Consider the following 24393-nt stretch of genomic DNA (forward strand, 5'->3'; position numbering starts at 1 on the left):
TGTACATAGTATTGAATTGCCTGTGTTTCAGGTATACTGGTATTGAATAATGTACATGAGACACCCAACACTTTATTATAAATATTTCTATTTGAGTTACTTAACTTTGGCCAATAGTGGGTTAATGTAGGTCCTATTATATTTCTAGTAGCCTAGGCCAAGCTATAAAGTTCAGTGTATAGGTATAGCAAATATATTTTTGAAACATAATACTTTTAATTTATGAAGGATATGAATTATTAGTGTTTGTCTTAGTCACTTTCATGTGACCGGGACAAAATACCTGGCACCCACAACTTAAAGGAGGAGAGGTTTATTTTGGCTTAAGGCTTTAGTGCATGGTTGGTGGGCTCCAAAGCAGAAACAGGATGACACAGGTGTCTGACAGAGGAAAAAGTTCTCAACCATTGTCAGCCAGAAAGCGGGAGAGAAAGGGGAGCAGGAGACAACACATTTTTCTAGGTCATGCTCCCAGCGACCCATTTGTAACCAGATCCCACTTCCTAGCACCAAGTTCAGCTACTGTGCTTATCAAGGAATGAATCCACTCATGAGTACAGTGCCCCTTGGTCCAGTCACCTCCCAGAAGCTCTGCCTCTGAACATATGAGACTCTTGGGGGACTTTTTAGATCTAAATTAAAAGTGTCCACCTATATCTAAACTTGAGAATCTTTGTGTGTATATAGATATGCATGCGCGTGCGCGTTTGTGTGTGTGTGTGTGTGTGTGCAGGTGTGCAGGCATGTTTGTATAGCTTAGTTATATTCTACTAAATGACCTTTTGTAAGTTTTATTTTTTTTTATATGTAAAGCATACCACCAAATGCCATCAGAATTTATCTCTGTTTCCTTATTTAACAGAACAGGAATTGAGTAGATTTGCGTAAGTGTGAAGAAAAGTAGATGGGAAAAAGTGAAGAAGGCCTTAAAAGGGACCCTCAAGCCTTTAAAGTGAGATTATTGTAGGCACACAGTAAAGGTTGGAGTAGAAACAAACAGAAAGCATTGGTGCATTAATTAGGTAAACTACTTGCTAATGTGAACAAAACAGATAGTAAACTTATTTATTTCTTTCTATGATCCCTGATTTGAATGATTGTTCTGTTAACTGGTGTGGGGACCAGAATTTAGGAATGAATATTTGGAAGTAGATAATCTGTTCAGTAAGCAAAGGGCAGAACTTGCAAATACCTTCAGGTTTCCCTGTGATAATCTGTTATTTGCAGTGCTCTTTGCTAATATTATACAAATTATCCAGAAGTCTTTTCTTTTTACAATAATATCAATTTAGTAAACAGGCAAGAAGGCTAACAGAAAGACCATGTCCCATATCTAGCTAAATGAGTTTAGGCAACTCACAAAAGTATATAAATCAAAAATTCTTTTTATAAAATAATGTTGGTGTGTGCTGTATTGAAGTCATAACCACATTATGAAAATCAAATTTTAAAAGTCAATAAAGTAATTGTTTTATTGTATTTTCCTAATATTCATTAAAATGATGAGAAGACCAAGGTGCACACAGTCTCAAGTATTAAAATTGAAAGAAAACTTGTTTAAAAATGTACAGAGAATAATGAGTTATAAGATAGACAAATTCTCTATGATGAATATGATCATTATGTATATCTAAAAAATACCAATGAAATGCAATTGAAGAAAAAAAGATAGACAAGACAGAAGAGGTAAGATTCCAAAGATTTGTTCGTTAGGAAGTAAAATTTTGGATTCTCAAAATGTTATAAGGAAGAAAAGAAGGATATTTTTCTCTTTCTCACAAATATATTGATTCAGGGCCTTTCAGGTTTGTAGTAAAGAAAGAAAATGGATACACTTTTGTTCAAACATCTGATCATTATGTGGTCTGGTAGGCTTCAGGTAATATGTAAATTCTAAAGATGTAAGTGTGAAAAAATCGTGGTGTCTCTCACAGAATTTATATTCTAATAAATTTACTTGGTATATCTGAGAAGTGCTATTGTCACCATTTTACAAAATAAGTGCATTAACTTCCTCGGGGATTCATATAAAGGACCATTGCATATAAGGAGTGAGCCAAAGGAAATGTGATTGCATGATTGCAAACAATAGAAGTGTATTTATTTATATCTCAGGAGGTCATAGATTTGAACTCAAGATGGGGTAAAGCCATGCTTCTTATTAAGATTGTAGAGGAGGAGACTTAACTGCTTTTTCTGGACTCTACCAGTACTAGACATTCCTTGAACCATGACAGTATAGTCCAGTTTCTGCCTCTATCTCCTTAAGACCTTCGTTCCTTTGTATCTGTTTCTGTGTATTAGATTTTTTCTTAAAATGTTATCATACATTTTGGATTGAGGATCCATTTTCTTCTGGAATGATATAATAATCTTAATTTCACTAATTATCTCTGTAATAATTCTGTTTCCAACTGAGATTATATTCTGAAGTGGGGTGAATTAGGATTTCAGCATGTCTTATTTGGGGGAAAATTTATAATATAACAATGGTTTTAGAGAGAATAGAGGTAAGCATAATAGAGCATCTTTGCAGAGGTAGAATTTAATTCATTTGGGAAAGTAACATTGTCATAATACAAGCTCACCCAAATTAGATTTTGCAAGTAGTACAAATAGAGTAAGAAATCCTTTTCTCTAGTACTTGGAGAGATTTTACATTTTTCTTCATTCATTGCATTCAGCAATGGAATCAAGAGGACTCAACAATCATCGAGCACAGAAATAGATAAAAAATTCTTATGGAGAGTTGTATTGGGTACTATGTATACTAATATACCATCTAGACATAGATTTTTCAAAGGGAACATCACAAACACAGAGCAGAACTAACATGGAATCTGTTGAACCTGTCTACTAAGATGAGTACATTCAGGCAGATAAAACCTTGTTTGCTATAAGTAAGTAATAAAAATATTACATGGACTCCATAATCAATATTGCAGAATCAAAGGGAGGGCATGGGGAGAGAGTAGTACCATCAAGTAATATTAAATAGACATACAAGAAATTTTCTTTTGATAGTGATCTGTATTCATCTTAAGATCCTATAGCAAATGTTTGCAAAAGTTTGGCATCCTGAACAGATTTCAAGGCATTACCGCTGTGTTTCTGAAATGATGGAACATTAACAATCTGGGTCAGAATTAGTTTCTGTGTTAAAGTGATATTTTCTACTTACAAGTTGTTATATAAGAATTTGAAGGGCAAAATGGAAATTACAATCGAATAAGATCCTGGGTGATCCATCCCCAACATTCAAATGCACAAAGAACAGAATGCGAAGAAAATGAAAAGAAAAAGTTAAAAATCAAAAGGAGTATTATAATACTTAATAGTGCAAGAGAAAATTGATGCTAATTACACCAAGAAAATCTATAATAGCTGAAGTTACAGAGCACAGAAAATTTGAAGAATTTCTATTTTCATATTTCATAATATTAGAATAGCTTAAAGAAGGTAACATGTATCTTGTATGACTGTAGAGAAAAAACTGAAAAGTATGAGATAAGAAATTTGCATTAAATTATCTGAATATCTTACTATTACAAAAGCAAAACAAATTCTTATAATAAAAATTAGAAAATTACATAATAGACTTAAATCATCCAATCACGTAGTCAAAAGACTGATAATGTGTCATAAACTTGATATATTTAAGATAGCTTTTTGAAGAATATTTATCCATAATGGATACATATCACAGCAAAATATAAATATTATGGCAGTCTCAAAGTCAACAATGTAATTAATGCTAAAGCAATAGAGATATCTTCTTATCAGAAAGGCATGTCATATTTTTTTCATTATCCCCAAAGATACTTGTCAGTGAAATAAGACAAGAGTATTACAACATAAAATGAAGTAGTAGAGAATATTTCAGATGATATGATTGCCTATGTAGAAAGCCAGATACAGCATATTAGGGAGTTTAATTTAATTGCCACTCACAGTATCAAAAATAAAAGTTAAAGCTCAGAACAAACACAATTAGGAAACTAAATTATAAAATATGTAGAAGCAAATGTCAGAAAGAATGTGTATAATATATTTATTGATTTTTTTCCTGGAGATCGAACTCGGGACTATGCACTTGCCAGGCAGGCACTTACGCCACTGAGCTAATTCTCCAGCCCAGAATGTATATAATATATTAGTGATATAATACTGATGAATAATATAAAAGTAACAATGTTTAACAATGACATTTTACTACAAGATATTTAATGATTGCTATTGAAATTTATTTTTATTAAATATAATCACTGTCACTGTGTTAGAATAAATGTGACAAAATGATATAAATTTTATCTTTCCAAAAAGCATATAGTAAAAATGACATTTTACGGAGTGATTAAGACTGATTTGCCCTAATGTATTATTCAAAGCTATATTTTTGAAGAATGTCTAAAAAGAGTCTACTGACATGATCTAGTAAGTATATTCAGATCAAGTTAGAACAATGAGAGAGGGAGAAAGGGAAGAGACGGGGGGGGGGTGGCAGGTACCTTTGAGTCTGGAAAAGGAAATACTGTGAGCATATTTTTAAATGAGCTAAAATTAAAAGAAGAGGACAATCATTAAGCTGTATTAAAATTGTAGAGTTATGCAGAACTGTTTAATGTTGGGGAAAGTACTAAGTGTACACTATCACCAACAAGCCTTGGATTTGGGACAAGTTGTCATTATATCAAACAAATATCATAGACATTACATCTGAGTGGTGCTTTACTGTACTTTTTCTAATGGATTAAAAATGCTCCATTTGTTTTTTATTTGTTTGCTTTTAACTGTAATTTTTAAAAGCATTTTTATAAATGTATGTTTTGGGGGCTGGGGATTTAGCTCAGCAGCATCAGCGCCTACCTTGGAAGCAGGCAGTCGTGAGTTCGATCCCTGGTACCGATAAAAAGGAAAAAGACAAAAAAAAAAAAAAGTATGTTTTAATATTAGCTATAACCCACGAGGACGGTAGTCAGTGATATCTCTGGATGGAGAGTTTTACCTCACATAATTTTTTTAGATAGAGACTAGAAAGTTATTAAAGGATAGTTCTTACACTATGCTAAATTGCCTTTCCTCCCAGGAAAAGCAAGAAGAGTGGTTAGTCTTTGCCACATTTGGAGAACTCGCCACTTCACAATGAGGACATTCCACAATTGATTAATTGTCATTCACAATTCTAGTACCCTGTAGTGTTAGTTTTTTTTTCAATAAGCATTACATTCGGAGTCATTCCATTTTAATAATGTTGGTCATCTCAGTATTTAAAGACAGCCATTGGGTGCCTACTTGATCCAGTGTTTTCAGGTTTTTACTTTTCCTTAGGTGATGTTTCTCAGATCCCACAGTATTTTGTTTAAACCTATAGATAAACTCACTCTCAGTTAAAAGTGATTATGTTTACTGGAAGTGGATTTACAGGCTTATAGATCTGATCATTTGAGGAAGCAAATACTCACAGCCTTCGCTAAATTATTTGTGTAAGAGCTTCGCGTCTTCTCCAATTTGCTCTGGGAGTCATAACATTTTAAGTAATTTAGGTTGATATTATTACTATTGATATTACTTTATTTAAAATGAACTGACTTTTCTCTTGATAAACAACAGAAACAGATTCAGTGATAGGTTTATAGAATGTTGCTGCAGTTTTGTGTCCACGGAGTGTACATAGGCTTTTGAAGTGTGTACAAGTGAGTCCGTTTGTAGCGATGTGAACATGTACACAGGCCTTAATATGGAAAGGATTTGCTGGGAGATGTTGCAACTGCTGTATTTCATTCTGGAGAAACTGCCCAGTAAAGAGCATTTTATCTTCTAGTATTTTTCTCTCATTTTACCCATAAGGTGAAGAAACAAGAGAACGAGAAAATGTTGAAAGAGAATTAAAATTTTTGGATAGAAATATTTTCAAGGAGGAGAAATAAAATTTAGAAGGCATTCAAGTTTTTGAAGATGTAAAAATGTGATAAAAATGTCATTTTGTTATTTGTGGGACAAGAGTTTTTTTTTTTTAACTATTCATAAACACAGTACTGAAAGACTGCAAGACAATCTGTGAGTTTTTTTTTTTTTTGCAAGACAATCTCATACTGAAATACTTTTCTATTACATGAGCATCTGCATATATCAATTTTTTCCTCTCAACTTGTTTTTATGTGTCCCTCTTGCAAAAAATATCCAAAAAATGAACTACAAAAATATCTAGACATTCTGTCTTCAATATATTGTATTAGGAAAAATGTAAGTGAACTGTTATTATTTGTGTTAATATTATAATACTTTCTTAGCTTTTTGTGGAATCCTAACCTATAGTAAATGTTTCTGAAATAAGTTAAGAAACCTGATGGCTATTAACAAATCGTCATGCACTGTGCAAACAATTTTTTTGATCAATATTTGGAAAATATTAATTATACCGTACAAAATGAGATATAGGATTTGGAGGGAAAGCAAAAACTAAAATGCTGCTAATTTTCAGATTATTAATTCTTTTTATAGTAGATTAAGTATATAATCTTTATTCCATTGAGTTGTCTGCTTTATAATCTATCTGTGTAACTTTGACATTCTATTTGCCATTACTGTTCCTTTGTTGATCCATATACATATTAATATAATTCTAAATAAATAGGAAAATAAACTTTAATAATCTTGTTTCCATAGTAGGCTCTTAGTGAACTAAGGGCTTTTAAAATATAGCATTTTAGGCTCTGTCTTTTAAGATTCTGATTTAGTAGATCCAAGATGGATTGCCTAACATCAAGTTTCATGTATACTGTTGATTCTTGTAGTAGAAATATATTTGGAAAACATTGTTGCAAAATCCTTAAAAAGGCATGTTAAATATTATTAGTGTTTATTTGAATTATCCATACCACTTATTAAATTAACATAGATAATTGAATTGACTACATATATTTTAACCGAATGTCTTTTAAAATTAGAAAGTAACTGCTTTTCTCTAAAATATCAGTGCTGTATTTTAACTAATTCTCATTTTCTGTGTCATGTAACTCACTCAAAGTATTTAATACATTAAATCAATAATTTCATTTTATTTTCTTATATTATTCTTTAGCTTAACTAGATAACTGCAAAGTTGGTTTATGTTTATCTTCATAAAGATAAAGATATAGTTGAACTTACCTACATTTGTGTTTTATTTTCTGTTTGCAGAGTACAAGTTGAATTCTATATGAACGAAAACACATTTAAAGAGAGATTAAAGTTATTTTTCATTAAAAACCAGAGATCAAGTAAGTCATTCATGTCATACCCTTTCTATTTGTTTGTATATAACTTTACTTCAAAATTCCAATTGTGTATAATTTGTAAAATAGTTTTTTTTTATATAGAAGGATAAAATTGGTAATGAGGTTAGGAAAGCTATAAAGTTTTCAAAAGCCCTACATGCATCTAATAGTAGTAATATTCCTGAACACGTTAGATATTCAAACTCCACATCAGTAAATAGAATCCTACATGGACCATTTGGGTTTGTAGAAACATTAAACAATAATTTAAGTAAGAGATTCACATTCTTAAGTAATGAAGGACATCTAAAATTTCATAGCGTGACAAAACTCTGGAGGTTGATGTATTACAATGGAAAATATATGAGCCAATGAGGGAAGAATTCAGTGTTTCCCAATCATGACTAATAATAACACATCTCTAGTGCCCTGCCATAACAGGTTCTTATTTGTGCTTCACCTGTTGAATTTGAATCAGTAAGTGTGGGATGAATCTCCAAGTTTAACATCCTTATGATTGCTGTTATCAGATAAATTTTGAAAATACTTGAACTTCAAGAGGGTGTATGTTCTGCATAGTCACTACCTTGTTGAGCCCTTTCAAGGTGGAAGGGTCTGTGATATTTACTTCCTCACTATAATACTCCATATTTTAAGAAACCTTTTTATTATAAAACATGGCCCCTACTTAAAATGTCCAGAAGAAATGAGTTCTACATTATGTTTATGTAGATTTTAAATTCTGTGTTTTAGGTACCTGAATACTCTTGGAGTTCTCTAAGTCAAATTGTACCTTTGTAAGTAGTGTTCATAGAGTGATACCTGACTCATGGGAAATTATTTAAGTACTGACTATATGGATTATTTCAATATTAAAGGTATACTGGTCAGGTATTGTTGATGATGTACTAATTTTATGCTTAAGGTTGGAAATAATCACTGTCCTTTCAATTTAGTTGTTTTGAATTCCCAAGGCAATCTCAACAATAGGTACTACCAAAAGGGTTGCATCATCTGGATGGAAGTTTTCCTCTTTCTTTACTAGCAGTGTTCTCCAGAGCTTTGTTTGAATATTCAACCTGACTAAAGGTTGTATCTGTAAAGCAAGAACAGTTTTATTAATAATCTAGAAGATTATAAAGAAGTTAACCTACAAAATATACTTAGCATTTCTGTAGAAATACCTTAGAAAAATTAGACAATTAAGCATTAACCTTTTCAGTGTTAAAAAATACTACAAATATATTCATGTGCAGCAGAATTAAACAAAAAGTGACATTTCATTTCCAGATGTTATTAAGTAATAAATACAGGGAAGCATTTTTCATATGTTTTTCACAATATATAAATCAAGTAATACTGGATAATTGCAGGAAAAAATCATGTTCTCATTAATCAGACTTTAAGCGTATTTTACTGTACTTTATTTCCTCTGCTTCAGCAACACGTATTAAAGTCTGCACAGCTGTGACTTAAGTGATTTAAAAATATGTACTGTACATGGTGGTATTCATTTAATAAAATTTTAAAATTTCATCAGGATTTAACCTATTTAATAATAAGATTCACCTGCCAACTGAAAATGAATGTGTGTGTGTGTGAGAGAAGAGGTGTTTCTCAGCATAACCTCTTATGATTTCTCTTTATATATATCATTAATATATAGCATAGTTATACAATTAGGACATAATGATATAATGAACATATAACTTATATATCATGCTATAATTATATAATTAACATTTAAAATACTACATATGATTATATAAAAATAGTTATAATTTCTCTATAATCAAATATATAAAGCACTGAGAATGTCCAAGATTCACCCTGTGAATACAGAAGCATTTAGATTTTCTAGGTAACTGAAATGTGGACTTTCTGATGACTTAAACCTCTACTTTCAGATGTGACTGCCATTTGCAGTTCATCCATTCTACCAGTCTCACTTTTTTTTTTTTTTTTTTTTTTTTTGTCTTTTTCGTTTTTACTGGTACCAGGGATCGAACTCACGACTGCCTGCTTGCAAGGCAGGCACTTATGCCGCTGAGCTAAATCCCCAGCCCCCCAGTCTCACTTTTTGTTTCAATTTTCAGGTAATTAAAATTCAGCTACCAAGAATTTCAGTAACTTGAGACAATTACAGTATTGTAGTTTCTAAATACAATCTAAGTGCTGTACTTACAAGTGATTTTTTGACAATATCTTTTAGTCTTTTGTGAACTAAGTTTAAATGAAAATCAAATTTTTGTTGTTTGTTTAAAGGTCTAAGAATACGCCTGTTCAATTTTTCTCTCAAGTTATTAAGCTGCTTATTGTACATAATCCGAGTACTACTAGAAAATCCTTCACAAGGAAATGAATGGTAATGTATTTTTGTCTAAGCTTCAACAATATTTAAATATTTTTTGATTTATTAAATTTTGAGGGAAGATGTATAAAACCATGTTTTAAAGAATGTTGATGTTTGTCTCAAACTAATTATAAATATAATCTTTGTTGGTTCTTTGTAAATATTTCTTTCACTCCTTTGTCTAATGATAATCCTGGACTCTGATCCATGAAAATACCATTGCTTGTCCAAGTGCTGTAAATAATTGTTTAAAAATGGATCAATCTTTTTAAAGACCTGGCTACTTTTCTGTTCTAGATTTACATACATTTCCCAAACTTACCTTTCTGTTCCCTAGTTTTATAGATTTTTTCCAGTTATACTGCAGTAGTTCCCCTTGAGTGAAAACACTTCAGCATTTATTGAGATGAATTACTGAAGCCTCAGGTTTCAACTTTAATGATACAATTCTTTATCTTTTGAGTGAAATGAGATTGATTTATTGATTTATACTTAAAATGTTTTCTTTTCATATTCTGTTGCATTTATTAAATGGTATGTCTGAATACTTATCAACTTCCTTTTAAGCTCTATCCTTTGCTATAAGCAGTAAGGAAGGCACTCGGTGTGTAACAACATGTATAATGTTTTACTCTATTGGTATTCTGGACCCCTGCCCAGCCTACTAAATTTAGAGTGACATTCCAAGCATTAAACTAAAATTTGATGATTAACTTCTTTAGAACTATTTTTTATATGGAAAAAATTTTCCCCCAAATAATTAAAAAATAAAAATAATATGGAAAAATGAGCTCATAATAATGCATTTAAATTAAGCAAATTGCATTTTTAGACAGTAAAACTAATTTTGTATTTATTCAAAGTTTTAGAGAAGGGATAGATGTTAATAAGTAAAGTTTAATTCTGTAGTGATAGGTTTGATTATCCTTAATAATTAAGTGTAGTGTAATTGAGAATGTCCAGACTTCACCATGTCTTTTTTTTTTTTTTTTTTTTTTTTTTTTGGTCTTTTTTGTTTTTATCAGTACCAGGGGTCGAACTCACAACTGCCTGCTTGCAAGGCAGGCGCTTATGCCGCTGAGCTAAATCCCCAGCCCCAACTTCACCATGTCTTACTGAGTACTTAGCACGTACTCACATTACATGTTAAGAAACGTGAGTGAAGATAAAGAGGTTTATAGGACCATTCAGTACCTTGTGGGAATTCTCATTCCATGAAAAGGTTGCTCATTTTGGAATTATCATCATTTCTTGACTAGTTGCCTTATGTGTTTCATTTTCTTCACTGTATACTTTTTTATTATTCCCATATTAAATATGAAAAGGGAGGGTTTGCTCATTCTCTCCACTCTAAGATTTGTAACACTAATCTTGTTAGGGCTTTTATCTCTGTTTAATTCAGTGACCACAGGAAGACTTATCATTCTTCAAAATTCCCACTAACATTTACCTTTTCTACTTGGATGTCTAAAAGGCATTCTAGAGTTATCATGTTCCAATCAGCTTGTGTGTTCTTTGACATTTCAATTGATTGGCAACTTCATCTTTCTTCATTTAAACTGATAACAGGCCCATGCTAAGTTTCTTGGGTTGTGTGCTTTGGAGTCAGTCTTCTCTTTTGCCTGTAGTTTATGCAAATATCTTAAAGATTTGTCATTTCTACCTTCAAGATGCAGCCAGGGTACAGTCACTGCATAGTGCCACTTCCCTGGTGCATGCTTCCTTTCCTCTGCTGGATGTCTGCCTGAGCAGCTCACTGAGTGCCATTAGTTCTACCTTTGCTTCTTTTAGTTTATTCTTAGCATGTGAATCTTGCTGCCCCTCTCTTTTCAAAGTCAGTCTTTGACCACGGCTGGTAAGAATTCTTGTTCTCCCTGTAACTTCATTTCCTAACATTTACCCATTCTCCTCTAGTGACCTTGTTTCCTCTCTGGATCATATCAGGTACCGTGCTCTTGGGGCTTTTCACACAGGCTTTCTCTTCTGTCTGCCATTTTTACTTACCAGATAACAGAAGACACACTTCCGTAGGTCTTCACTCAAAGTCACATTAATTATGCTACTGAAAATTATAATCTTAAAAAAAAAGAAAATCGTAACCTAACAAGAACTTTTTGATTCTCTTTCAGTTTTTACTAGAATGCCTTTATTTCTTATATATATTTTGTATATTTTACATGGCTAGTTTTCTGTGCACCTCACGAGTATTAGATTGAACATGTCTTAATGGTATGGATTACTGAACTCCCATTTCCTGGCAAAAAATGGTATTGTTATTTGTTAAATAAATGAGCGAACGAATCCTAAAGTGAAGTTTCTTTACAGTCTTATCTTTGTTTACTTCACTTCACTACCCTCTTAGTTCAGTCTTGCTGATCTAGTTAAAGTCGGATGTGTTTATTTTATTCTCCTTTGTCTGTGATCTTATTCTTGTACGTAAGTTTTCCACTTGTTCTCCCCGCAACATCTCTTATGTTGACTTATTTCAAGACTATTGGTCCCTCAGGATAACAATTTCTTGGGAAACACTTTGTGGAATTCTTAGCAAGCATTACACCCTGCAGCCTAGTTCTGATTCTGAGTTAGGCATATCATATGAACACTCTCTGAACATCTGAAAATATATCTCTTGTAACACCTGGGCCTTATTGTATTTGCTTCTGTAGCTTTCATGCTTAGCACAGGACTTGATGGGTGAACAAATGCTGAAGTAGTGGATCTATGCCCACTAATTAAGGGGTCGTTTTTGTACAATGAAGATGATTGCAGACCATGGCTTAGAGATGTCAGTGTAGATTACATTTTTCTATTTGTTATTAAACATGGACCATGTAATAAATCCTTGTATAAATACATCAGAATTGTTTTTAAACTTCATAATTTATAAATGAAAGATACACTAGAGAGACCCACAGATCATAAAATTGTGCATGAAGAATCTTTTCAAAGGAAAAAGTGCACAAGTGGGTGATAGTAGGGTGAGATTATATTATTTGAAAACATTAAGAGGAGTAAAGTTTCCTACAATTATCTTCCATGTAATATTATCAGGAATATTCAGCTATAATTATAGAGGATATACATTTGAAAAATCAGATTACTGTAATTAAAAAACATAACAAACTAACTTATGGCTCCATTTTGAATGCAATGTTCTGTTTAGTTCCCATTGTCAGTGCAGTCTTGGTTAATGAGAAACAGAAGTGGCCTTTATGGACACAGGCTCTATTTTAAAATAATGAGTCTAATTCAGCAAAGAGATTTATCTAATTAGAGCTTCTGACATGATAAAGCTGCAGATAATTTTGTGCAGCTTTGCTGTATTTTTAAGTTCCTCCCAGGAATAAAAACTGATTGGAAAATGTTGCAGTTTGAATAAGCTGAAGAATATGAAATTAATTTACTCTTAATGTCTGACAATATTTAAATGGCAAACTCTGATGCATACCCAGTGTGTAGAAAGGACTTAAAGATTTTAGCAAAGCAAACACCTGAAGCAACCATTTATGAGTTACACCAAAATATGAGACATTAGGGTAAGACTTATGAGCTGCTGACGCTTGCAGTTTGTTACTCTGTGTCAAAATTCATACATTTGTTTATACATTTAAAATTATTGAGATGATTATTTGCTTGGAGCATCCTAAAGATACAGTCAAAAAGATCCTTACTTTAAGATAAGACATATTAAGAAAAGAAATTGAATTTTGACAATATTTAAAAATATTTGGGGAACTGTGGGAATGAGTATCATAAGGTATCATCACTTCATATGTATTGAGCATTGATCAAGTAACATCAAGGCTTCTGTAATTAGTCTTAAAATTTAGAAGGATTTTTTCTTTACCAATGAACTTTATTCTGGTGTTCTAGGTTATTGTCAAATTACACACACACACACACACACACACACACACACATATACCACCAACTTTTCATATCACATGCAAATATAAAATGTATGCAAATCACATCTTGTGACTATGTGTTATCCTAAAACCTTGGTCTTTGGTATCCTGTTTTCAGAGTGTAGAAAAAATGAAGAATATGTTTGTACTTTAAAACTACTTAGCAAATAAATGACAATTCTGACTTTTACCTGAATTTCGTATTCAAATAGTACATAGAGATTGATTTCATCATGCTCGGCCATTACTCCCACTGAGTAATGTAGTCTAGTTGCAGATTATTTTTCGTGCCTCTGAGGGGGAGAATGAGGGTTGACAATGAGTGAAAGCCACCTTGAGCACAGTCATGCTGTCTCATAATGAGGCTTTCTTTTGATAAAGGTTTCCTTCAATACTCCATATTTATTGCTCTCCTCACTCAGTAATTGCTTGTCTAACAAGAGATTAAGCATTTCCAGGTTTTGGAAAGGATTAAGTTACTAAAAGTTCTTCCTTATGTATTTTCTCGATTCTATGGTATTTCAGTGTCATGTTTTGGGCACCTTCTAAATATTTTTTGCTTGTCTTGAAATGTAGCTTTAGTACTATACCTAACACTCAGGATCTTGTTATTTGTTATGATTAAGACAGTTGTAGAAAATTGTGTATATTACAAAACTAATTTTCATGATAGTGTTGTTCAAAAAGGCACAATAGCTTATTTTGAAGGCTATTTCAAATTTAAATTACCTATGATATCTCTATAAAATATAAAAATAGTATTCTAGTCCTTTTAGAGATGCATGCCCAAACTACAATCCAAAACCCACTTATTTATTGCAAAGTAACAACACTACAATTAAACCTGAATACTGAGGTTTTGGTTTGAAAGAAACAATTCATGAATTAACATCTTTTGTCTTAAAAGGAAAACAAAAACCATGTGTCCATAGGTTCACCGCCACACTTCAAGACAAACAAATTCGTCCTCAGTTAGACATAATTAGATATTAGTAAGTAGATGTCAATTATTAATTTCTCTTTTGAAGTCACAGCAATGTATTTTCTAATTTTCCTCAGATGGCTGCCTACTTAATTACTGAAAAGTTTTTTTTATAGCATACGTTTGTCATCTACAAAAGCTGAACACACATTTTTCTTCATCTGGCATACTTTATTTTTGTGTGATTTCTGAGACATAAAAGAAATATTTTGGGAAGACAGTGAACTTATCAGCCTTATTGTTGTTGTCTTGACTGTCACCATTCATCATTTATATTGATCACTGTCTAAACTACTGAATGCGTGTACTCAGTAAGACATTGTGCTGATAATAATGAGTACCACTGACATATTATTTGGTGTTATAAAATTTGTAGAGTTTTAGAAGACAGTCATTAAAGAAATGTTTTCCCATGAATATAATTTCAACTGAGATGAGCAGCAAAAGAATTGCAACGGATGGCATGACCTAACAGATGAATTAAAAAGTCATTCAGCCATGAACTGGAAAATGCAGACGTTTGGGCTGAGTAACAGAGGATTCATCTGAGAGTTGTAGAATAAGGGAAGAGTAGGTAAAAGATGAGTCATAGAAAGGATCATGTTATATGTAAATAAGCATAAGACTGCCAGGTAAGGGAGTTTGTTTTTTGCCCTAGGGAAAAAATGTAAAATGGACTTACACTGGGGTGGTGTGATCTAAAATGCATTTGGGGGAAAATGTCATTGTAATTCAGAAAAAAAAAACTAGAAGATAAAAGAGGTGCAGGGTCTCATTTTTAGGTGTTGCTAAAAATGAGAAATTGGAAATAAAGGAGCTTAGAGGAAGGTGGTTTTGCTGGTAAGAAGTAAATATTTATTGGAAATAGTTGGAAAGAATTTGTATTAAGTAATTACAGATGTATGAGGATGGTATAAGGCGTTGCTCAAGTTTTTGGATAACGAGACACAATGGATTTTGTGTCACTGGGATGTGAAAAAGGGAAGGCAGGTCATTTTTTGGAAGAGTACAGGTTGAGTTTGAAGCAATTAAAGATGTTATTTAACCAGACAGATGTGATATGCTAATCTCCAGAATACTGTAGTCTAACATACTATAATCTGTCTATGAATAGTTTTTAAAAGTTTAATCATTCTTTTTCAAACAAAAAATTTGAAAGGTGTTTTGTTTTTTGTTACTCACATATTAGGAAAAAGTTACTTAAGCATGTGAAAATATACTTTGCGGGACTCTATATTTCATCATTATAAATAGTGAGTGGCTTGGTTGGGGGAGATTTATTTACTGGTGCCTGTAAGGAAAGGGCAATGATTTTCACTTTTTTCCTGAATAAGCTATATTGCCTGCTAAAGACTGCTGTTTGAATCAAATATAGTTATAATTGGTGGGACATTAAAACTGTTACAGTTTTCTCTTTTTACATTTTTGATTTTGTAGTACCAAAATCTTTGCAGGTTTAATAACTTTCAAAACATTAGAATCTACTGTTATTTATTAGGAAACTTTTCAATGGAGAATTGGCTAGTGAAGACTGATGTTTTATGCACTACCATATATCATTTTTAAACAATGATTGATTTTATTTTTATATATGATGAACAGTGACAAAAATTAAATTAAAGTTTTTAAGTTAGAAATGAATGTTAATAAAAAAGAAAGCTGAAAAATAAAGTTTTCCTATCTAACTTATATTTATCATTTTCATGCTATCATTCAAATTTGAATTTTAAAAGTGAATGGATTGTTCAAATTTTTATAAAGCTAACTTGTTTATCATCCCTTTTGTAGGTCTCACATCTTTTGGGTGAACAGAAGTCTACCTTTATGGGGCTTACAGGTTATGTATGACTTTGTTTAATCCCTATGTTTCTGGGATTATTCATGTTTCACTGTAATAATACTGATAAGTGTTGATACTCAAAATATGAGATTGCTTTACTACTCAGTCTTTATGTGTATCTTATGCTAACTTTTTGCTTGTTTTTTCACATTTTCCCAGTCCTTGAATTTTATTTTTTGAGAATTTTCTGATCATTGGGCTCGTATTGCAGATAGAGTTTGATAATATGGAATAAAGTAAACTAGTGTTTTAAGGATCCGTATTTTCCCTAGTTTCCTTACATAGTCCAATGTATTATTCCTTTAAAATTATTCAAATTTCACAACCATGTTTATGTTTTACCTTATATGCCCATTAGAACATAATAAAATCTCAAAGAATTGTTGTTAAATGAGCAACTGTGTATATCATTGGTTGTAACAGCTTTTTTCCTACGTAGGTAATTGTGTAAATAAAATAAAAAATGTGTTCTATCACGAAATACATTTTTATGAAAAGAGTAGGAATATATGACAGAGAAGAGCACGGCTGAGTTATATGGTTAGGAATTCCTTAGCATTCTCTGTACTTCTTCCTTGTTATTTTTTTCTATTAGATTTCATTCCGTGCAAAATTGTAATAAGGTGCCTTCTCATCTACATCTGTTTACCAACTATAGGTAATTTTTATTTTATTTTTTTAAAATGCAAATTAAAGAATATAATCTTTGGAGGAATATGAATGATCTTCACAACAATATTTGGTCTGTCTTTTAATATTATGATATTGCACAGTATGATATTTTACATGTTAGAATGCATTATTTTAAGTAGCACTGTGATCATAACTATGAACCCAAGTTTTTATTATTTCTGGGTATTTCATATTTTGTGAAAGTCAAGTTGTCTTTCATGTTTATTATTACTTACTTTTGTTGCAATGCTGTATTAAAATACAATCTTTTTCAAATATTTAAGAATTCATAAAATGGGGGGCTGAGGATTTAGCTCAGCGGCACAAGCACCTGCCTTGCAAGCAGGCAATCCTGAGTTCGATCCCTGGTACCGATAAAAAGGAAAAAGACAAAAAAAAAAAAAAAAAAAAAAAAAAGAGAATTCATAAAATGTTTTTTAATCTCTCTCAATGTTCATTAATAAATGTTTTATTGTTTCTCATGTACTATCTTGGCATATACTTTGATTTATTCATATTGCTTTTCTTTAACAATTATATTTTAAGGTAATACTCTTTTCCAAGTGGTATTTTGAATAACATGACAAATAGGTCCTAGATCTACCTCTAACAAACAGCATGGATGAATATAATTTATAGAATATGTAGAGAAAAGCAAAGATATTTATGTGTTATCATACTAACACTTAACTACTGAATACAATTCTGAAAATAATTTTCCTGTACTTATGTGCACGCTTCCATTTTTACTTTTAATAGTCACTTAAATTCAAAGTCTTTATTCCTATAGTAGGCAAAATAGAAAACTCTGGGGTATCTGCCTTTTCTCACTGAGATTGCCATAAACCAGTGGTAGTGAACATATGGCACACACGTTGTTTTTCTCTTAAAGGAAAAGATGTTAATGTATGAGTTGTTTTCTACACTAAAGCCTCAGTATTTAGGTTTAATTATATTGTTGCCATTGTGAGGGGAAATAAGTGGGTTTTGGGTTGCAGTTTGGTCAGTTGTCTCTAAAAAGTTCACTGTCATTGCCCTAAATCTTAAAAAAAATCTCTAAAATAAATTTATTTAAATCAATTTTCATATAGATGACTGGTTCAGCCTTCTTATGGTAGGGTAATATCCTATTGTTTGTGAATATCAGATTCTCTAAGTATTTTGAGGAATATATTAGACTTACAAACTTCAAGATTTTGTGTTCTCTTACATAAGAAGAACAACAAGAGTTAGGTACTATAAAATTGGGAGCTAGATCTTTTGGCAAATGGCAAGGTGACTAAGAGGTGAAGGGAAGGGAAGATGACAAGACGTAGTAAGAAATAAGATGTGTGTTTATATGCACATGTACGTGTACCAGTTCCTTACAGTGCATGCATTCATGAGGTACTACACACATGTACTCTCTGAAAAGCATTAATCTGTGCCATTTTCTATTTATGCGTGCCTGTTTGGTTGTATGTAGCTACGCAGCAGTAATTAATGTGTTTTAACTGGGAATAAATTCTACATTTAAAAATTGTTTTTAGTTGCCATGATATTTTTGTGGTAGTTCCATAGTAGAAATTGAACATACAAAACAGAAAAAAGCAAGTCCAGTCAATAAAAAAAATAGCAAACACATTTGGTGATATTGTTCTCTCAAATTAAATGTAAAAGTATCTTTGAATAATGCTTTGGGCTGTTTGGTTTGAGAATGTTACTTTACTTTTTTTGAGATGGATGATGTGATTGCACATATTCAATTTGAAACATTTTTCTTGTATTTTCTAAAGGAAAAGTGATCTTTTAGGTGTTGGTATTGCTGGGAAATGGCACTTATTTGTGCAAGAGCAGTTGTGTGTGACTGTGTGTGCTATGAACATACACAAAAAATAATCAAGTAATATATCATTTAAACTCCAGCTGCTTGATTTATACCTACCTTTAAATTGGGGGTAACAATAAATTGACTTGTTAAAGGTTCTAAAAATTATAAAAAATTAATCTGTATCACAAAGGGTAATACACAGTGTCCTACAACCTGTCACTTCTTTATAAGTGCTTAAGTGTTAATGCTGTCTGTGTCATATGTGTACATCTCAAACACTTATATATTAACACATATAAATACATATGTTTATGTAAAATTGACAATATAAATATGAACATATAGTTTATTGCACTTTCTCAGTAAGTAACAATTTGTGTTTTAGGTCTCAGTGGCATTGATAAGTCTGTTTGAAACCCTACTCCTTGGTTATCTCAGTTATAAGGTAAGTTACTTTAATTAACAATTTTCCACTATGGAACACACTGATAGCATTTACTAAGTGTTTTTTTTCTTCCTAATGCATGTTTGGAGATACAGCAAACTCTTTTCAAACCACTTTAATTATTCTGAGCCTCTCCAATATGTGATTAAAAGCTATGGTAATATAGTAAGTTTCCCTTGGTGTCTTAAAAATATTTCACTAGTTCCTGTGAGTTTTCTAACCCATTCCACACATACTAATAGTGAGGCAAGCAAGTGAAGTAGTCTGGCTTTTTATTGTTCTTAATCTCTTTCCTCAACCTTCACAAAAAATATTGAGAGAGCAAAATTATTTCTATTAGGAATTATTGTAATAAAGTATCTTGATTACTGGCAGAGTTTGGTTGGCTAAGACAATTTTATTAATACTTAGTGATCTTTGGATGAGAACTTCTTTTGATTGAGGTCTTTTCTTTGCATGGCTCTTTTATCAGTAAATTTATAATCAAGGAAAGGAAAAGCCATATGGATAATTATAAGTCTGAATAAGAGTGGTACATTCTGCTTATGTACGTTCTGTTTACGTAAAATTGACAATATAAATACGAACATATAGTTTATCGCACTTTCTCAGTGCTGTGAGGTCTCGTAGAAAGTAAATTCAGTGCTGTGAGTTCTCAGGAAGAGGTCATCCTTTAATGCAAAGGAAATACTTGACTGACAAGCAGAAACCTTGGATTATAATGATTTTAATCAGGCAAAATGAAATGACATGACAATTGGGATTGATAGAATTAGCAAAGGGATAAAGAAAGGAATGTACAGATGCATATGAATTGGAGAAACAGTAAATACTACAGATTGCCCAGTACATGGGGGTCTTGTGTAGCAACATACAATGGAAAGGTTAACATAAAATATGAATATAAGAGTTTTACAATACAAAGCCAGTTTTCAGATTATTAGTTTAGAACTTCTACACATCACATGCAAAGAGACATCACAGTGATGACCATGTACTCACTTATGGTATGTTACTTTACAGAAGAAAAACCAATAGAGAGTTTTTGCCTCAGTTGCCAGATTTGATGAAAGATTATGAAGGTAATAGGTAAAGAAACCATCAATTTACTGAGATAGATCAGGAAAAGAAAATTAAAATGCCATTTTAAAAGGTATTCCGAGTGTGAATGATTGAAAATGTTGCTGTAAACTGAAGAGAATAATATAAAGAAAAAATTAGAGGAGATAGACAAGACAATGGGATTGGTTTTGGAGATGATGAATTTGAGTTCCTGGTGAATAATTAGATACACTTGACATGTAAACAATTGAGAATGTGGTTCAGGAACTTTCAGGGAGCTATTTATTAAGATGTGGCAGTCATTTTAAAAGAGATAATGAAGGAAGTCATGAGAGTCTCATGCATAGGTTAATCACTGATGTAGAAACTAAGGCTCCTGTTGATTGCAAATGCTTTGTAGCAGGCAACCAGCAATCAGGGAAGACACAGAACTTGACAAAGGCGTGAGAAACGATTACTTTTTATTCTCAGTTCCTTCATCTGTATCACCAAGTGTGTTCAAAGTTTTCTAACTTATCTAATATATCAATTTCTTTTCCACCTTTTGAAACGTAGTGTTTGAGCATGCATTCTTCAGAGTATTCTTCAAACCTAAATTTAGAGCAAAAAGTTTTGACCAAGTCATTTTTTTTGTTTGCTTTAATATTTTTCTTTTTAATTGTCATTTCTATCTTGCACAGACAGTAATACAAATTTCAACTGAAGTTAAGTCTGGTAAATAGGAAATTGCGAAAGGAATAGACTGAGACTCTTACAAAACATTGGTTAAATATTCATGAAAAGAAATGTGTTAGAAATATCAAAGGACGAAAAGTGTGATGAAATTAGGTTAACTGTAGGAATGTAAGAAGCATGAAGAAAAAGCCATTGAGTTAGGAGATTAGGAGGTGATTTGCTTTTCTCCTACGTGAGGCAAGTTTCAATAGGAAACAACTGAGACAAATCATTGTTAAGTGGAGAATGTTGATTCACTGGGGTAGGGGCTTATTAGAAGTAGTAGAATGAAGTAGGATGGTTTTCTAGTGATGGAAACCATTTGCGCTGATAAGGAAGATACAGTGAAGAAGAAAACGTAACTGAAGATGCAGTTTATGAAAAGTAAGAATAAGCTGAAATAGGAACCTAAAATTTAAGAATGAGCTTTGGAAAGTATTCTTTTTTGAGAGGATAGATGGTTTATGAGAGTTAAGGGAATATTTTAAAATTAGTGTAAGGAATTGAAAGATAAAGATGCTAGGGATCACACATATCAAATGGAAATCATACATATTAAAATTATTTTAAAAGTGCTGGTTCTTTAAAGGGTTTACAGACTTCTGAAAGAGTCTTTGAATGATTTATTAGCATGTCTCTGTTAGAATATGTCCTTGTTGCAAACCTGGATTTTGGCTGCCTAACAAAATAAGCAAAACAAGACAACATAATAAACTTACATTAAAATCTCAGGTTTTTTCTTGAAGTCTGTTAGTATGCAATGTGTGATGAATGTTGAATAAAATGAATACAAACTAACATTTTTAAAAAACCAAATGTGGGTTTTTGAGTCGATGAATTATGTCTCTTTCACTGGTAGTATAGTATTTGCAGAAACCTAACATGGCCAAAACATTAATCTTCATTTGTGAATGCTTTGCTCCAAGTTTTAAAAGCAATATGAAAGTAATTTTGATGTTTTGTTAATAGAACTCTTAGTGTTAATTTAAAAAGTCATTTATAAAACATACAGAAATTCAAGATAATTTTCTAGTGCAATTATATGATGATGGAATTTATAATTAATTACTTCCTATCATTTATGAAATGAAAGAAGAATATTAGAAGCCTTAGCATGTAGGACTGAATGATATAAAATATTTCCATTCCAACCCTCAAGAATATTAATGGCTTGATGGAGGAGGGGTAGATGTTATGAAGTTCATTGAATTACAAAGGAAACAAATGATGAAAAAGTTTTGTGACAGAAGAAAGACAAATTGTTGTTAATTGTTTTCTTTCATAAGCATAATAAATCCCTGACATATTTTGACTTCTTCTGTGGAGTGGTGGATAATGTTTTGGAGTGGATACATTAGTATCTGTAAATATCAGGGACTATAATATGGGAAATTTGAAGAGCAAAATTTAAGATTTACTCTTCTTTTACTGAAAGTTTTAAGTATCAGTATTAATGACATTGATATATTTTCTTAAATTTTGCATGTATACATGTAATGTTTATATTTAACATTTTGAGGTACATTGGTAAAATATGCATGGATTTATAATTCTTGAAATTAGACATTCTAAAATCAGCATGACAGTTTTGAAACTATTTAAACTCTCAGGATATCAAGAATGAACTTTGAAAACCTTAAAAATCCATGTAAGGTTTGAAGATAATAAATCCAAATCTGTGGCACCAACTAATTTCATTTTCTATGATATGGAATTGTAAGTCTATGCTTCAATCATCTTTTCATTCATGTTTATAGCTAGTTGGCAGAATTATCACAGTAATTGCCCAGCACTAAATTTCCTATTCTTCTGTCACCGTAAATACCCCTCTCATTGTTTACCAACTGCTTTCAAAATAGAGCTCTATTTATGCACATGTATTCACTAAATTTAAGAGAAACAAAAACAAGCCCCTTCATAATTTTAAAACCTCTGCAAATAAAAATTCATTGTACCTACAAGGCTTTTGTTAATTCTCCAGTGATTGTTGCCATAATCACTTTAGGAAAAGAAGCGATTTTGAAAATTAAACAGCACTGTAACTTATTTCTGGACAACAACAAAAGAGTTGGTCCAGGAATCTTAGATACTCCTTTGTACTATTGATTCTGCTTACCATGCTCTGAAATGGAAAATAAATATTCTTGAACTTACATTTGATGTCTTGGGATTACTGTATTTTATATTCTCTTAAAGAAGATAAATTATCAACATTTTTCACTGAATATGTTCAACATAGATATTTTTAGACATTTAACAGAACAGAGATTATAAATATTTCCTGTAGTTTAGGTTTACAAACAAATAAGTTGCCATAATATAACTCATAATTTTTTTGGTCTTTTTCCTTTTTATCGGTACCAGGGATCGAACTCACGACTGACTGCTTGCAAGGCAGATGCTTATGCTGCTGAGCTAAATCCCCAACCCTTATAACTCATAATTTTTAAAGTCATCTGTAGAGCTACCTGGGTAATATTTCCCAATTTCTTTTTCGCTTGATGGTAAAAATAAAAATCTAATACATTTTAGGAAAGCCACATATTATATTAGCTTTTGTTAAGACATAATACATCCAAGCATAAAGTGAAATGATTGGATTAAGGTTCATTTATATTTTGTTGAGTTCTGACAATAAAAAGAATGAGTATCATACACTTAGAACTGATAAAGGTACTGTTTTGAAATAGTTTTTTTTTTTTTCAAATAGTTACATTTTGGAAGGAGACTAATGCTTTTTATTTCTGTCACCAAAACGATTAAGTGAAATACTTAGTATAATTTTGAAAGGCACTGGTTGTGCCTTTTATATTTTATTTCATACTTCTCTACATGGTAGAATTCTATGGATGCATGCTCTTTTTTATTGTAATTTCTTTTATCTTATAGATTTTCATGATATAGGTCTACTGAGATTTCATCAGGGTCAATAAAATTTATAGGTCTATTCTATATATACTTTTTTCATTTACTATTTTTAAGAGAGCTAATGTATGAGTGTTTCACTTAGTTCAGAAGACAACTTGAGTTGTTAGAATTAAACTCAGTGAATGTAGCTGAAAATATATGCATTTATTTTTAGCAAGAAGCAGGTGGTTACTTTCTGCATTTTTGGACAACAGAAAGCTGTTAGGGTTGGGGATTAAACTCAGCTGCACAAACATCTGTCTGGGGAGCATGAGGTCATAAGTTCAATCCCCAATAGCAAAATAAATAAATAAATCTAAATAGCTCTCAGTAGGAAGTTCATTCACTTAACACCAACCACACAGTAACACATATTCTCTGATTCAGCAATACCATGACTGATACCGTATAGTGATAGATTTTATTTAGGAGCTTCAGCTTTTT

The 24393-nt window shown here is 31.7% G+C and overlaps 1 protein-coding gene across 7 annotated transcripts in view; it reads left to right on the forward strand.

The window, feature by feature from the left end:
- Window positions 1-24393, forward strand: part of Kcnt2 (potassium sodium-activated channel subfamily T member 2) — a 335807-nt gene that overhangs the window by 83999 nt on the left and 227415 nt on the right. For 6 of the 7 annotated variants that reach the window (XM_063239808.1, XM_063239807.1, XM_063239809.1 and 3 more), the window contains 4 exons: window positions 7180-7259; window positions 9522-9621; window positions 16288-16336; window positions 19207-19266. In XM_063239808.1, the coding sequence (XP_063095878.1) occupies window positions 7180-7259; window positions 9522-9621; window positions 16288-16336; window positions 19207-19266 (289 nt within the window). Of the gene's footprint in view, window positions 1-7179; window positions 7260-9521; window positions 9622-16287; window positions 16998-19206; window positions 19267-24393 lie in introns of those variants that run through there. The other variant, XM_063239812.1, reaches the window with a different exon arrangement.

This window comes from Cavia porcellus, unplaced genomic scaffold (genome assembly GCF_034190915.1).
Source record: "Cavia porcellus strain 051 isolate PalLab524CR breed Dunkin Hartley unplaced genomic scaffold, mCavPor4.1 scaffold_29, whole genome shotgun sequence".
NCBI lineage: Eukaryota > Metazoa > Chordata > Mammalia > Rodentia > Caviidae > Cavia > Cavia porcellus.